This window comes from Apodemus sylvaticus, chromosome 12 (assembly GCF_947179515.1).
Source record: "Apodemus sylvaticus chromosome 12, mApoSyl1.1, whole genome shotgun sequence".
Lineage (NCBI taxonomy): Eukaryota > Metazoa > Chordata > Mammalia > Rodentia > Muridae > Apodemus > Apodemus sylvaticus.
Window position 1 is genome coordinate 16,894,422 of NC_067483.1, and position 17,016 is coordinate 16,911,437.

The 17,016-nt window shown below is 35.5% G+C and overlaps 1 protein-coding gene across 6 annotated transcripts in view; it reads left to right on the top strand.

Annotated features, from left to right (window-relative positions):
• The window catches only part of Relch (RAB11 binding and LisH domain, coiled-coil and HEAT repeat containing), a 101,986-nt gene that overhangs the window by 72,219 nt on the left and 12,751 nt on the right, over positions 1-17,016 (top strand). Inside the window, exons 17-24 of one of the 6 annotated variants that reach the window (XM_052201233.1) lie at positions 3,011-3,167; positions 3,705-3,828; positions 5,334-5,382; positions 8,161-8,240; positions 10,149-10,255; positions 11,553-11,652; positions 15,917-15,999; positions 16,764-16,827. In XM_052201233.1, coding sequence (XP_052057193.1) covers positions 3,011-3,167; positions 3,705-3,828; positions 5,334-5,382; positions 8,161-8,240; positions 10,149-10,255; positions 11,553-11,652; positions 15,917-15,999; positions 16,764-16,827 — 764 coding nt within the window. Of the gene's footprint in view, positions 1-3,010; positions 3,168-3,704; positions 3,829-5,333; positions 5,383-8,160; positions 8,241-10,148; positions 10,256-11,552; positions 11,653-15,916; positions 16,000-16,480; positions 16,564-16,763; positions 16,828-17,016 lie in introns of those variants that run through there. The other 5 variants (XM_052201232.1, XM_052201234.1, XM_052201235.1 and 2 more) reach the window with 5 other exon arrangements.

Consider the following 17,016-nt stretch of genomic DNA (forward strand, 5'->3'; position numbering starts at 1 on the left):
TTATGGTATAATTTACTATGTCTAAAGATTTGTGTTTTTATAAAGGATGATAGATGCAAGTTTTTTATTGCCAGATATTTCATAATGTTAACCAAAGTTTACATCAGGCACTTGTGTTTAGGGCACTTGGGGTGTACTCATGAACAGGGAAGCACTGTCTGACATTTTAAAACTAACCTTCAGAGATTCACAACGGCTATTATTCTATACAACTACTTACACATTTCATTGCTGATAAAATGCTATTGTTTTACCATCTTATTAAAATGGTATTCTGAGAATCTTTCTGTATTCGTTAATGTTAGATTTCAATTTTTTAAAACAATTGTTAAGTAGACAAATATTTTAAGGCTCCTGGAACTCACTCTGTAGACCAGGCTGGCATTCAACTCAGAGGCCTGTCTCTGCCTTCCAAGTCCTGTGATTAAAGGCATTACTATGCCCACCCACTGAGACTTTCCTATTTCTTCTCTATAGCTAAGTTAACCACCTAATTTCCTGTCATCATTTTGTTTCTTTTGGACTCAGATTTTAGAATGCTTTTAGTCTCACTCTTTATAGTCCATCTCAATCCATCTACTTGAATTCCTATTTATTACATTATTTTCCTATCTGTGCCAATAATTTTGAAATACAAGCATTCATTCTATCATAGTATATCAGCTTGTGCCCAAGGTGATAGGTCTCTGGTTGAAATTGTATCAGATATGCTTTAATGTGATGTAGAAATTTGAACACAATACAATGAGGTACCCTCATTATCCAGATCTCCTATTGCTGAGCAAGGCTAGTAAGGATTCAAGCAGAAACCCAGGTGGTAATGTTACCCACGTGTATTGTAAGAACAAATCATTGTGTGTTGTGAGTACACATAGGAGAGCTCACGCAGCAACCATGACCATGCTCTACATTTAATATATTGTTGAGTGCCTGTTGCAGCAAAAGAGTTTGAGAGTCTTATTTTTAACTTGGAACATTTTTTTTAATTAAATGAGCCTTTATTAGGAGGAAGCAGGGCATGTCTGCAGAGGTTGGTGGTCCACAGAACAAGGGCTTAAATTAAAGTCGCTAACTGTATTGTGTCAAGGGAAACCAGGTCTGGATGGGGAAAGGACAGCAACAATCATACGAGCAGAAGGCCACCCCCAGTAGTGCTGGACACACAGCTGCTTCTGCCTTTCACAATGGAACCAGATATAAAAAGGGTGAGGGAAGAAGAAAACAAAACAGAACAAAAGTAGACTCGGCCTTTCAGATCAGACATCCCTATGGATTGAGAGGGAGTAAGCCCTACTGACTCTAGACATAAGGGTTCTGGCTGGGCCTTGCCTGGGTGAAGAGAAAAAGGATAGAATTTTTTAATAAGATAAACCACAAAAAATAACCCAGCAGCCAGCTGTGGCTCCAGCATGGTGGACCCAGCATCGCTCTGAGGCCTTTGGGTGTCAGACAGAATCTGAGCTGCGATTCATTCTAAGTGTGGAAGCCAGGGGCTACAGTGAGCAGCAAGATACGACTAGAGCCAGGGTGGCACCTGCCATCTCTGGTGCTGCCACTCCAAGCATCCTTTGCGGTTAGAGCCTATCAGACTGCACCGTGTACAACAATGATCCTGGGTCTATGCAGTTCACTTTTAATTCTATCATCATCATGAGGTGATTATTAAAAATAAATAAATAAAATAAAACCCAAACTTCAACCTGTAGATGGCTATGAAGAGGCAGAGACTCAGGGACTAAGATGGGAAAAGCCAAAAAAACCAAAACCAAAACAAAACTTTGGGAGCCCCTGGTGCCAGCCTGGCCCACTGGCCAGGCAGAGCTGGCTCCAGGTCCAAGTTTCTTCTGGTGTCAGGGAAACTGAAGGCAAAAAGGAAAGGAGAAGGCCCAGGGGGAAGGTCCCTGATTCTGATCCCGGCCGCAATGGCTCTGCACTCTAGCTTGGAGCATTTTTAAAATCAAGTACTAATTTTGTGAAACCTAATGTCGTTTAATATACTTTGAGCAAATGCTGTACCTTTATGTGTCTTTTGGTATTTGTTTGCTATTCACTAGAATTTTATAGCCTACAGTAAATGAACTTACTATCATACATTATTCATTTAATAGTCATGTAAATATTCCATAATACCATGAAATCCTGGGCTATCAAGATGGCTCAGTGGGTAAAGGTTCTTGCCACCAAGCTTAATGACCTGAGTTTAATCTCTGATACCCATGTGATAGAGAACCTGCTTTTATAAACTGTCCTCTGACCACTATCCATATTGTAGCACATGTGTACCACCCCCCAAATACACATACAGGCAAAATTAAAGTATAATTTAAAAAAGAAATCTGATTATGAACCATAGAATTACAGGCCTTATTAATATGCTTAAGCTTTTAAAATACACTAATATTTACATGTATGTATTCATATTTTAGTTATATGATTTAAAAGAGTTCTTTCAGTTTTCCTTCAGATTTTTTAAGTTTATAGTATGAGACCTTGGTTACAGTAACTGTATAGATTGTGCTTTAACTTATTGTCACTGGCTTTAATACTTTACATTAACTCAAATAGACTGAAATATTTTTAATAAAACATTTAATATTGAAAATTAATTTCTAAAGTTTGTTCAGCTGAAGTTTTAATATTTTACATCATTATTTTCTCCTGTGAAACATATTTTCCCTGCTTTTAATTTTAGTCCCTAAAGACTATCTTTTATAGATTATTTCATTAGAATAAACAGTATGATATAATTTTACATTTTCTTTTTTTTTAAACTTATTGGAATCTTTGAATCAATTTTAATTTCACGTACATAAACATAATTTTCACTAATAAACTTTCATTAAAGCATTTATTTATTAAGTATGGGGGTTTCAAATTCTCTTTAGTGTTTGAGAATTAAAGTTTATAACATGTTATAAGTATTAAACTGAGGGCCTTATTTTGCTTTGGACAGAATAGCTAAGTGATCAAACTACTTTTTCCTGTGTGATTTATTTTGCTTCTGTTACAGTGACCAGGTTCCCTCGGCCTATGTCACCTCTGCAAGATGTGTCTACTATTATTGGAAGTCGTGAACAATTGGCAGTGCTGCTACAACTTTATGATCACCAACTGGAACATGAGGGCACAACAGGCTGGGAGAGTTTACTCTGGGTTGTCAATCAATTGTAAGTTACCACCTCTGTGTCCATTTTATATTAAATTAGCTTAATTGAAAATAGCTCATATTTAGATGAAACAGAAAGTTTATAAAAATAGATTTACTTTCTTTAAGAAACATCAATTGGTATCTTCAGTAGCAAAGCTTTGGCAGTACTTACTCCCCCTGAGTATATAATGTTCTGTGAAGAGGCTGCATCTTATGCATATTATGTCAGGACTGGTCTGCTGCCTTTACACAATATTCTAATTTATTAGTTTTGAGTCTAGAATGAATGTTGTGTAAACAAAGGTTATGTGATGTATCAAATCCACAATTTTGAATCCCATTAACCTCAAATACAGAAAGCTGTTTTATAGCAAGCAGTTAAGACTGATATTTGAAGAGTTGATCTAGATGAGTCCACTCTTAATGCCATTTCAGAAGGTGTGAGGCCATCCTTTGCTTACAGAACACAGGGAAGGTTTGTAATCTGTGCTTCTGCGGCAGTGTCATGGAGACAATCATTTACATGTGCCCCTCCTGTCTCTCTCTTCACATTCAGGTTGCCACAGCTTATAGACATAGTGGGCAAAATTAATGTGACCTCATCTGCCTGTGTCCATGAATTCTCCAGATTTTTCTGGCGTCTTTGCCGGACATTTGGCAAAATTTTTACAAACACTAAGGTAAATACTTATATCTTTTCTTATATTCAAGAGACAGAATCTTAATATGATAATGCTTTAGCAAAGTAACCGATAACACAATCCCTCTCTATCTGTTAACTTAAATTTTAGTAGTTTATTTAGCCTCAGCCTAGTGTGTATTAAGGTTTTATTATGAGATCCGCCACAGTAAATCTATCAAAGGCTTTTACCATAGGTATATCAGGGGAAAGAGCCCAATCCTTTTGAGTACAGATCGAGTTTTTTTGCGATATAGAATAGATTTTGGAAGCAATTGTCTGCTTAGCACTTGAGAAAAACCTGAGGTGATGGATATTCAAATGTGTCTCAGTCATTACCAGAGTGTGGTTTGTCACTGTGGCCTGTGATGTTTACAGTTTCATGTGTTAAAATTTGAGGATGCTTGCATCCAATTTCTTCTTCAGTTCTGTCTTCATAGTTTATTGCTAGGATAGTTGCTTAGAGAACTAATTTTAAAAGAGTTTTAATGTTTTTTTAGTCTGGTTTTCATCAAGATACTTAAATAGTAAACACTAAGTATCTGCTCCTTACTATTGAATCTGTATTGTTGCAATATTTAAAGCAGAAAAGTATTCTGTAAGACTGTTGAGTTCAGACTTCCTTTATAGTGTATTAGCTTCTAACCTCTGTGACCTTTAATAAGTTAAATAATTATTAGTGTTTTGTGAAATGAAGAAATTCAGTCTTGGTTCTATGATTCTGCAGATTAAACTTTTTCCCAGTGTTCTTCCTTTCACTCTACATTAAATATGTGAATTAAAATGACTGAGATGCTGACAAGAAAGCAAACACTGGATTTTAACATTAACATAGAGAAAGCAAAATCCTTGTGCCTCTTCCCCAGTCTGTTACCATTATCATTGGAAATTGCTCAAAGCTCCTAAGTAAGTAGCTAGCTAGCTGTATGGGTTCAGAAAAACATGTAGGAGTCATTCAAATATTGAACACTGCAGAATTGTCTTCCAGAGTTTGAAATCTATGATAATTCCATTTTTAAAAAACTGGAATTTTTTTCTCTACCTTAAGATACTAAAGAAATTTTTCTACCTTAAGATAGTGAAGAAAAATTTCTTATTTGAAGGAATTGATAATGGATTGTGAATATGCTAACTATGAAAATCCTAAATGAGGAAAATCTCCTTTCAAATATAGCCAGATGCTTTTTCCGGTAATTCTAATCATATTATGGTGATATAAAATTTAATCATGTATGCAAGTTAGCTTTTTGGTCACTAAATTTAGTTTTTAGGAGGCAATAATTGTAAGTACTTAGAATCATATTGAAATTATTTTAAGAAAAGAAACCAAAGGCTGTTCTGAAAATACCTGCTGATTTGAATTGATTTTTATCCTTGAAGGTCCTGTTAATTAAATATAATATACTTCTGACCATTTCATTGCCTATAAAGCAAAATACCTGTATCAGTAAAAAGTATATATTTTATCACTGATTAATCCATAGGTCTTTCTTTTGCGTTACTTAGGTTAAACCCCAGTTCCAAGAGATTTTAAGACTCTCTGAAGAAAACATCGGTAAGTAGGTCCATTATTACTTTAAAAAAAAAAATCGAACCTTTTATTCAGGAAAAATATTATAATCAGTTACTATATTTAGTATCTTATACATTTGGAAAAGTAATTGAAAAGGAAAATGTGTATCATGAAACTTTTAGTCTGGGCCATGTCAGTTATCTTGCCATGGGGTGGATTCCTCCTTCCTCACTTTAATTTTAAATAAATAACTGCTTTGTGACCAAACTAGCCTAAGGCCACATTTCTCAGACTAGGTGCTTAATCCGTTAAGTATGCCATGGTGTGCTCAAAATACTTTATCTTAAGAAAAGAAGCAGCATTGATAAATAAGAGTGGAGGGCTGGAGAGATGGCTCAGCAGTTAAGAGCACTGACTGCTCTTCTAGAGGTCCTGAGTTCAAATCCCAGCAACCACATGGTTCCTCACAACAATCCGTAATAAGATCAGACGCCCTCTTTCTAGTGTGTCTGAAGACAGCTACTTACATATAATAAAAAAATAAATCCTTAAAATAAGTAAATAAATAAATAAATAAATGTGGAAATGACATAAAATAACAGTAGAAGGCAATGAAGGTTATGGAAGGTTTTTTTCTTTAATGAAACTGGAAATTTCAAGAAACTGTAGGTCTGTGTGATCAAACCTTGCATTGATCATTTTCACTCATCTATCTAGACAGTGCAGCATCACTCTAGGCCAGCATCACTGGCCTAAGAAAGTAGTCATGTAGACATACCTCTTGTAGCTCTGTGTATGTTTTTAGTTCTAAGAATAAATTATAAAAAATATTAGATGGAATATATAGCAACTTCTAGCTGATCAATCTTAAACACATAGACAATTCTTTGTCTAGAATCTTACCTTAATAATGTTATTTGATGGTCCATACAATTACATTTCTGGTGTCCTTAGAAGTACTTGAAGAATGAATAAAATGTCAATTACCTTTGGTACAGGTTTTTTATTATTTTGTTTGTTTCGAAGGAAGCAGAATTTAAAGCATACTTCCCAAATTTTACTGTCTTAGTTGGGGTTTCTATTGCTGAAACCAATCACCATGACCAAGTTGGTGAGAAAGGGATTATTTGGCTTACACTTCTGAAGTGCTGTTCATCATTAAAGGAAGTCAGGACAAGAACTCAAACAGGACAGGATCCTAGAGGCTGGAGCTGACATAGAGGCCGTGGAAGGATGCTGCTTACCAGCTTGCTCAGCCTGATTTTTTTTTTTTATAGCACCCAGGACCACCAGCCCAGGGAAGGCACCACCCACCATGGGCTGGGCCATCTCCCATTGATCATTGAGAAAATGATCAATTTACATTACAGCTGGATCTCATGGAGATGTTTCCTCAACTGAGGCTCCGTTGTCTCTAATGACTCTAGCTTGTGTCAAGTTAACACAAACCAACCAGCCAGTACAGTTCCTTTTAGTGGTTTTTTTTAAAGAGTTGATATTTGAAATGCCTAATTGTTGATGCTTGAGTTGGTTACTAATTCTGATGAATTAGTGAAGAAAAAAAATCAAGTTATTGAGAATTGACAGCTTTTAAAATCAAGTTAGCTGTGAATAGTTAATTGTTCAGAAAGAAAATGATTATTAATCCCATTTTTAAAGTCAGGATTGCTAAATACCACTTACTCCAGCCTCAGATTTAATTCTCTGCTACCACTGTCATGTTCAGCTAACACCAGTATCCTCCCATGAAAAGGTTACCTTTACCAGCAAAATAAACTTTAAATGCTAGCTAATGTGAAACCTGTTTTGTTGTTGTTGATATTACATCCAATTGTTAAATGTATCTTTTCAACTCAATTTCTTTATGAATGGCTCTGAAAATAAATGAACTATAAAAATAGAAGTACAGTAACAACAATATCAAAAAAAAAAAAAAGTTTAAGAACATAGAAACTAACCAATTAAAACAAGTATGTAATAACCAGTAAATGAACTAAATTGTTTACCTCATTGTCATGTCTGGAAGTTTTCTTTGTAAGACTCACTTTATCTTAGTATTTGTAGATAATGACTCTTAGAGAATGGGTCATATGTCACACAGTCATGGTTGAAATCTCTTGCTTTTCTTTCTTTTCATTTGTGTAGTCTAATTCCTCCTCCATGAACATTATCAGGGTGCTGTCTGGCCAAAACCCTACAGTACATACAGAAGGGGCCCTTGGAAACTAGAATCCCCAAGCTAAAGCAGGCTACAGATTTATATCCGGGTGCTACTTTTCGTTAAGTGCCTTTATGTTTTACAAAATGCTACAACCTAAAAGCATACAGATTTACCAAGACCTGGCTATGTAGGTGCTTGAGAGACTCTCAAAGAAAGTTTTTGGTTTTTTTATTCTAAAAACACGAGTCTAAGATCCCAGTTTGGCTCTTAAAATTCCTTTTTCATCTATTAGAAGTGTGTGTGCTAACCAGGCAGTGGTGGTGCACACCTGTAATCTCAGCACTCTGGGAGGCAGAGGCAGGCGGATTTATGAGTTTGAGGCCAGCCTGGTATACAGAGTGAGTTCCAGGACAGCCAGGGCTATACAGGAACCCTGCCTCAAAAAAACAAAAAAAAAAACAAACAACAAAAAAAGTGTATGTGCTAATGCCACTTCAGAAATACTAAGTTATGGTTAACACCCCAAAATGTGTCTTCACCAAAATACTTCCCAAAAGAATCTTGTAAATAATTGGGCTTTTAAATACAATTGTGATTTTCACTTTTTTCTTTACACTTAAAGTATGCTAGAATTTTTAAAAATATTTTAATAATTTTAGATTCCTCAGCAGGAAATGGGGTCCTCACTAAAGCTACTGTCCCCATTTATGCAACAGGAGTCCTCACGTGTTACATTCAGGTAAGAGAAGAATCTTCCTCTCCAGTAAAGGTGATTTCTCATTAGACAATACCTGATGTTTGCTTGCTGAGGTCAACCCAAAACCTCTATCTAGCTTAAATGAAAATGTTAGCCAGAAAAAAATAAAAACCAAAAGTTACTCTTTTTTTTTTCAGGAAATGTTTTGTAATAAGCATATTTGAGTAAGTCTCCGAATTAAGTATCAATTTAACAAATAAATTTACCATCACATTTACTTAGCGTAATTTCTTTGTGTTTCATGATGTTTTAAATAAATGAATGAATAAATAAATAAATAAATAAATAAATAAATAAATAAATAAATAAATGTATTAGGTAAACCAAATTAGAAAATACAGTAGAAACTTGTTTTACCAAGGCACCCTTTAGAAGGGCTTTGTTTTTCCTAATTACCTCTCTATATTAAACTACCCCAAGACATAGTATTTTATAGCAGTTTTAAACCATTGTATTAGTTCATGATTCTGCAGTCAGCATGGGCTTATCTGACTTTCTTGTCATGCTCATTCGTGCTGCATAAGCAGTTCTGTTGGTGGAGCTTTGGCAGGGGTGACTGAGCTCCACCACCCATGTGCCAGGACCTCTGTCTGCCTTCCATTACCTGATGTGGTGATTCAAAAACCTGAGTGGAATAGAAGTAGAATGCGCTAGACTAAGAGTTAGTCTCAGAACTGGCACAGCTTAGTGTAAATAAGTCACAAACCCAGCCCAGATTCAGGAATAGGGAAGTAAACTAGTGTTGATGTTAGGAGTTGTGGCTCATTGCTTACTGCTGCAGCAACAGGCTGGCACTCTGTGTTCCCTGTGGCTTGGAGCAAATTCCATGATCCATGTCCCTTCTCAGGAATCATTCATCAAGAAATGCCCACCAACTTGCCCAGAGGCAATTCTAATGAGGTAGTTTCATCTTTTGAATTTCCCTCTTCCCTGATGACTCTACTCTAGCTTTTGTCAAGTTGACCAAAACACAAACTAAAAAACTAAACAGCACAGTGGTTTAAAAAAGAAAGAAAGAAGGAAAGGAAAAAGGAAAGGAAAAAGGAAAGAAAAGGAAAGGAAAGAAAAGGAAAGAAAAGCAAAGAAAACATTCTGTGTCTCCCTTTGATTCCATGTAGCTAGTGTTCCTTCTGGACCTCTGGGTGTCCGGAGCTGTTAGTCCTTGGCTTGTATCCTGTTGGGCTGTTCCACCTTACTTATGTATTTATTTCCTGGGAGAATATCAGATTCCTTCCCTGATATGGACAATTCAGATTAGCTTTACCTCTCATCTAACAGCGTTGTTCATTTCTTAATAAAAATTATGAAAGTCATAATGACTCATTGAATAAGACTTGAAAATGTTACTAATTTATTTTTAATCACAAACTTGAACTGTTTCTAGAGCAATTAGAGTTTTCACCACTAGATATTGCAAACATAATTCTTGGAACTGTTTACTATTAGAAAGGCAGTTGTTTTGGTGGTCTGTATTAGCTGTGTATAGCCACTATTTATGGAAACTAAAATTGATAATTTACATTTTAATAAAATATACCTTAAATCAAGATGAACCAATGAAACTTTTTATAGTATATGGTGTATAGATATATATCAGAGTCTTCTAATACTAAGGATACTGAGGAGTATTTAAGACTGTTATCTAGTGTGGCTAAAGAATTTTTATGCTACTTAATTTTATTTAAGTATAAATAATCATGGCTACTGGCTTCTATATTTGACAGCAGTCTTTGACCTCATCCCATTGTAATCATGGATAAGGTTAATGAATAATATTTTTAAATGGGATTCTCTACATGTGGCAATCATTTCTTATTAAAGATGGATAATTATGACACTTGTTTCTACTTAATTGTTCAGGAATTCACCATCAGTATCTTTCCTCTGTAGGAGGAGGACCGAAAGCTGTTAGTCGGCTTCTTGGAGGACGTGATGACGCTGCTCTCCCTGTCTCATGCTCCTCTTGACAGCCTGAAGGCTTCCTTTGTGGAACTTGGGTAAAAACAAAGTAGCTTATAGGTGGCTTGGCTTGTGTTTTTAAAAGCATATTAAAGAAAAAGATAGACTCAGGAAACTGAGTCTCAAACAAGGAAGGGAAGCTCCTGAGTGATAACAGTGGGAAGTCCCACCTAAGAGTGGAAAAGCAGGTGAAAGGAGCACCCACCCACCCCGACTGAAGCCGGGCAGTGCTTGCCTGAGAGGCAAGGGAAGGAGCTCTCACACGCTTCCACAGCTAGAGAAGGAAAACAGGATAAGATACATTCTTTTTTTGTTTTAAGGTATATGTAGTTTTTCAAATGTATTTATATAATGAAGGAATGATTAAGCTTAGTCACATAACTCTTGTTTTTAAGGAAATTAACATTTTACATTTTGAGTTGGTTTGGGTTTTACTTACTTGATTATTCTTAAATATTTTTGTAGTCAATGTGTTGTAAGTTTTTAATGAGAAAAGCGGTGCAGACTAGTACTGACTTTGAAGCTAGTAGAAAAATATGATTGAGTACAGATTTTTTAAAATGGTTTTCCAGAAGTGAAAAAAGAGCCTCAATTGAAAGCTGCTGTCATGAGGTCCCTGTGATGAGCTTAGTCACAGCTACCGGGGTACTTAGAGCTCAGTCATTCTTCTGTGCTACTAGAAATTAAATCTGGACCCTTGTACATGCCAGACAGATGTTCTCCCACAGAGCCTCTTTTTAATTTTTTCATTTGTTATGAACAGAATCTGACTTAGTTGCCCTTGCAGGAGTTCATGCAGCACTTGAACTCATGCAGCACTTGAACTGGGAAACCGCCTGCCTGCCCTGTTCATCAACTAATAGCACCATCTTCTCTTTGAATTGGCTTTTCACTGCAACCATGGGGCAAAACAGGCTTTGATAGACCTTGGCTACATGGTGGAGGCTAGCCTAGCTAGAGCTTGTTACCCTTTGACTCTCGCCTCCTGTGTTCTGTATATAGGGATGTCCTACCATTCCTATTTTTATTCGTAATTTTAATTTTCATGCTATTAAATTGTTTAGAATTTCTGTCACAATTATAGATGCTTAGAGAAAAGTGTAATTCTGACTATGGTTTACACTTAAATATAAAATTACTTTTTTGTGGAATCTTAGCTGTGGTGTAATAAACATATACTTCATCCATATATTTCATTCATATTCTCTTCCAGTATTTTGCCACTAATGTGCTTACGCATAATAAAATACACACACACACACAGATGGATTATGATTTTTCAATGCAGCAGTTAGACATGGCTTAGATCTTAATGTTGTCATTTTTCTTCCACAGTGCCAATCCGGCCTACCATGAGCTGTTGCTAACTGTTTTGTGGTACGGTGTTGTTCACACTTCTGCCCTTGTCAGGTGTACTGCTGCTAGAATGTTTGAGGTATGTTACATTCTCTTTTCTTGCCTCTATTTGTGATTTCCTTCGGAAAAGAAAAAGTTTTAATACCATGTATATGTGTATATATATTTATTGATTGATTTGTGACATTAAGTACTATCTAGTTGTGTACTGTGTGATGGGGCAGAACTTTAGCTTTGGCAGATTGAAGAATGTTTTCTATCCTTATTGGTTCTTTTAAATGTTATTCTTGGTTTCATTTCTCCTTTAAACCTTATTTGAATTGCATCCTATTAAATGTTTCTGGTTGTCCTTTCCTATTTACAGAGGTAAATAACTACTCAAGCTAAAACAACATAGAGAATTGCTTAAGTTGTAGTATTCTTTATTAGTATTAAATGCAGTTACTTACAATTATAGTTTTTCTTCACATATCATATCTGGAATAAGATCCCTAGTCACTGACTACTGACTGCTTATAAGACAGGAAATTGTTCTGTAATATACCTAAATTTTATTAATTTGCTATCTTCCTAATATGGTATGATAACTAAGAACGCCTTTCAGTTTACACATTAGGTAACACATTATAACATAGAGCTAGGTTCTTAATTTTAGATCTTGGAGTCCTCAGTTGGTTTAGTTTTGGTGCTGTTGGGTTTTACCTAGAGCTAGGCTCCCTGGGTTCAGTTTACATCTCTTCTAACAACTTTGTTAATCACTAAGACAGAGTTGAACTTGTCTATTCATTAGTTTCCTCATCTACAAAATGAAGATAATGATTAAACATATCCTACTCAAATGATTTTTATATTCTGTGAGCTAATACAGCCATTAAAATGGTGTCAAACATACGAACTGTTATAAATGTTGATTGACATGTCACTGTTTTTCTAATTTGTGCTATTACTTTACAAAATAATAAAAGTATATATAAGGAATGTATAAACTAAAATTATCTCTTTATGCCTGTCATTCTATTTTTTAATTTTTTTCACACACAATACTTTGGTAATATTCATCTCCTTCCTCGGCTCTTTCTAGATCTTCCTCGCCTCTTATCCAACTTCAAGTTCTTTCTCAAAAAATGATTTTTTTTAAAAGCCAACAAAATATTTAAATAAGCTTTAAAAAAAAAGAAAAGAAAAAGAAGAAAATCAGTAGGACAAGAAAACAAAACAGAACTAAGCAAAAAAAGCTCTAAAAATAATACAAAGTCTGTTTTGTGTTGACAGCTGCTCTTTTGCATGAGCCCTGCCCTGGAGTGTGGTTGATGTATACCTAGTCACACTCCAGTGGAGAAAACTGGCTTTTCCCTTTCTCAGCCAGGTATCGTGTCTCCATTAGGGGTTAGAATTTAAAATGCTCTTGGGAAGAATAAATTAAAATCTTCGTAAATTTAAGAATTTCTCCATAATTTAAGACAAACTGCAATTGGAATGATAAAATACAGAATATACCTAAAATATTTGCTTTCTATAATTTTCAATAACTAGATTGATCAAACCTGAATAAAATTCTCTTGGCCAGGAAGTTGAAAGTTTTGTTCTTTTTTGTTTTTGTTTTTAAGATGATCTATAATTAAAGTTATCTGTTGAAGCCAATGCCAGAGTAATTTTGATGTTTTTATCTGTACAAATTCCCTTTTGGATAAATAACTTTGTTTATTCAGTGTGTTGAACAGTGGACATTATTAACCATGAAGATGGCTTTCTTCATTTCTCTCAAAAGAAAAATGTGTCCTTTCAAAAACTATCATTAATACTCTCTTTGTGCAATTTTACTCTCTTAAGAACTAAAAACTAACTTCTTTCTCTTGACTGCTAGTTTCTAAAAGGTATGTATATTTCAAGCATTTCAGATAAATAAAAGTAGCTTCCCACATTTCATGTTTGGTTTTGCCTGTGTCTGCCTTGAATGCTTGCCTTGAATGCCCAAGGTTCTGTGTTCTGTCCCAGGAACACATAAGATTAGGTGTGGTGCTGCAGAACTCAGGCAGGTGGATCAAAAGTTTATGCTCATCCTCCGATGCCTGAGAGTTCAAGGCCAGCCAGGACTACCTGAGAGCTTACCTCAAAAGTAAAGTAACAGGATTAAATAATGAAGTGCGAAATTGATATACTAGGAAATTTAACACAAACTCAGCTTTGTTTTTAGATAGCAGGACATGGAGAAACACACTGGAATTATGTTGTTCCTAGTGCTAAGAAAGATACCATGCCGTGCTTTTTGAAGTAGAAAATAAATGGATATAATTCTTTACTGGGGGAACACAATGACTTTCATGTTAAGTGGCCTTCTAGAGTGACAAATTACAGAAAAAGACATCATATGACTATTAATCATGAGGTAATTGAACTATATCATTAGACTTTAACTCAAAGAAAGGACCGACATCAGTTAAGACAAAGAAGAATGAATCAGTCTGTCTTCTGGTTCTACTTTTGACCCTGAACAAATGCACATTACTATACATCTAAGACTTTCATCTGCTAAAATTTTGATAGTTTTGTATTTGCCTCACCAGACAAAAAACATCAAAAGGAACAGCATGTGAATAGCTAATAATTGATAACTCTTAAATTTATTCCTAATTGTCTACCTTTTTTTAAAAAAAAAAAAAATTACCTAAAGGATCCTAGAGCAGTGATAAACTAACTTGTCCTCTAAATTACCCTCTTTGAAATGATGAATTCAAGACACCAGGCATCAAGATAGGCCTTGCTGATCCAAACTTAAGCCAGCTTATGGTGCAATGAATTTGAACTCCTTGAACTATTTCTTCCTACCCGAACTTAATATTACTCAAATAATAACAAAATATCTTTTGTCACTTTACTCCTGCCTAATTAACATAGGCATTTAATAAATTGTTTCAGAATACTGAAATCAGTTCTGGAATGAATGGGTTGATAAATGGTAATGGATTACCGCAGGATTAAATAAATTCACATGTTAACTAAGTTTTTCATACTTTATAAGAGGAATGCCACCACATGCACAGAGGTGATTGTGATATTGAAAGTTAATGGTAGCTCTGATTCTCTGAGAGCTACAACTAATGAACAGATTGATTAGGATTTAGTAATTAGATGTGCTTACATTCTGAATCTGGGAGGAGTGACTTCAATAATCTTTATAAAACAAAATTTATGCTCTACTACTATCTTGTTTTATGAAAATTAGCATCATTTACTAACCAAAGTATTTTAATGACTGTTGGAGAGATTGATTCTGTTCATCATATGTACTTTAAAATGTATGTAAGCTTTTAGAAAATTATATGAAAAAGATCTTTTCAAAAGTGACCTAACAGATGTAATTAAATTACTTATTTTTATAAAAATTTAGTAGTATTATAACTAAATTCATATTATATGCATATTCTTTGCCGTGCGCAGTAGTTCTTGCTTGCAAATTAATAGTACATTCACCATTTGAGTTAGGTGAAAAATTCAACATTTTCAGATGAGTAAACTAGTCTCGAGATTTTGTAATTTATCTAAGGCTGCATGGCTAATAGTGAGAAAGAGCTGGAATTTGAACCCAAAACTAATGTCTAGGTTGAGTACTCCAGAACATATTGCTTCAGTATATGTCTGCAACTCAGATGATAAGGCTGTACAAGGAAAGGTTGGGAGTTTTACTGTGTGGTCTTTAGAGTCCTCGCTGTAGAACAGACAGAAGCAGTTTAGTGATGACTCAAGCCATTAAAGTTTGTTTTCAAAAGTTTGTATTTCATTGATCATAATAAAATCCTACTCAGTTGACTTTTAATAATTTTAACTAATAATTATTAATATAATACACATCTCCATTTTAGTTGTTTTTTTTTTTTTTTTTTAAAGAGCTGAGTGTAGTGGTGCATGTCTTTAATCCCAACAGAGGGAAGCAGAGGCAAGGGAATCTCTGTGAGTTCAAGGCCATCCTGGTCTGCATAGTGAGTTCCAGGACAGCTGGGGGCTACATAGTGAGACCCTATCTCAATAAAACCAAAAAGAAAGAAAAGGAAATTCTCCTTACATTGCATTTTAATTGAAGATGAAAATTGAATATAGTCTTTGACCTAAAGAACAAACTGCCATCCAACTGGTGGCAAGCCTCTTTGTGGACTGCTAAGCAATTCAGCTCTCTTTCCTCCTGAGCCCTCTGCCTTGGTAAGCACTCCAGCAGCAGTGTTCGCTTAGCTTCTAATTTTGGTTTTGCTCTTGTGTTTTCTCTCTCTTGGTTGTCCCTCTCTCTTCCCGCGGGCCGCACACTGTTTGCTTTCCGTGCACCATGTGAACCCCCTGTGCTGACCAATCAGCTGTTGGTGAAGGGGGTGAATGAGACTCTGGTAGCTCAGAGGGTTGTTCCTGCTCTCATTACTCTCTCCAGTGACCCCGAAATGTAAGTGTTGTCCCTGCCTTCCATGTCCAGCATTCCTTTCCAAATGTGCCTGGTGAGAAATAACCATCATGCTGTTAACAATCACTTGAAAATAGTAACATTGGGTTATATGCCTATTTGATTTTCAACTTTATCATGTTGCCAGTAGTGCACTGTTGAGGTTGTTTTTTAAGTCAATCTCACAATAAGCCTAACTTAGAGGCCATAAATATAGTAGCAATATCAATAAACACTTTCAAAACCAAAACATGCTGATGGACTATTTCTTCAAGCCAAGAAAGGATGCTCTGCTAATCTCACTAACAGGTTGTTACCAGTGAGTGTAGTGGCATGAACCAAAGGCTTAACATTTTTAATGTCTCATGTGGACACTAAAGCAAGAAAGGCCAGTGAGTCTGCCTGCCCATCCGCAGTCACAGCTAACCCAGTTCTCATTCCAGTTTACCAAACCATTTTTTATTGCATGTTGACTGGTTTACAGCTGACTCTTCGAGGCCTGAGTGAAGCGTTAGTTGACAAGCGGGTTGCTCCGGCCCTTGTTACCTTGTCCGGTGATCCTGAATTGTGAGTTCACAGACTGTGACCCTGAGTTATCCTGCCTGTCTTATTGAGCATTCTTCTTGGTCTGCTCTTTACAAGTTTAACTATCATTGCTAGAGACTAATGTGGGATTTCTACCTTGTGCTTATTTTTATATACATGTTAATGATGATCCTATTGTCTTTCAGGGAAGTCTCAGTCTCTTTCTTTTTGATTCCTAACAGCTCTGTCAGGATTGCTACAATCCCAGCATTTGGCACTATTATGGAAACAGTTATTCAGAGAGAGGTAGGAAATGGACATTTGTTTAAACTCTGCGCTAGTGGTGATGACAGATTTCTGATGACGTACCCGAAGGTGGGGTCAGGAAGCATCATAACTTTTATAGCATTTTGTAATTAATTACTTACCAGATATTTAAAACTACCATAGTTTAGAAAAATAAAAATCCTGTACCATTTCTGTATTAGAGTTCTC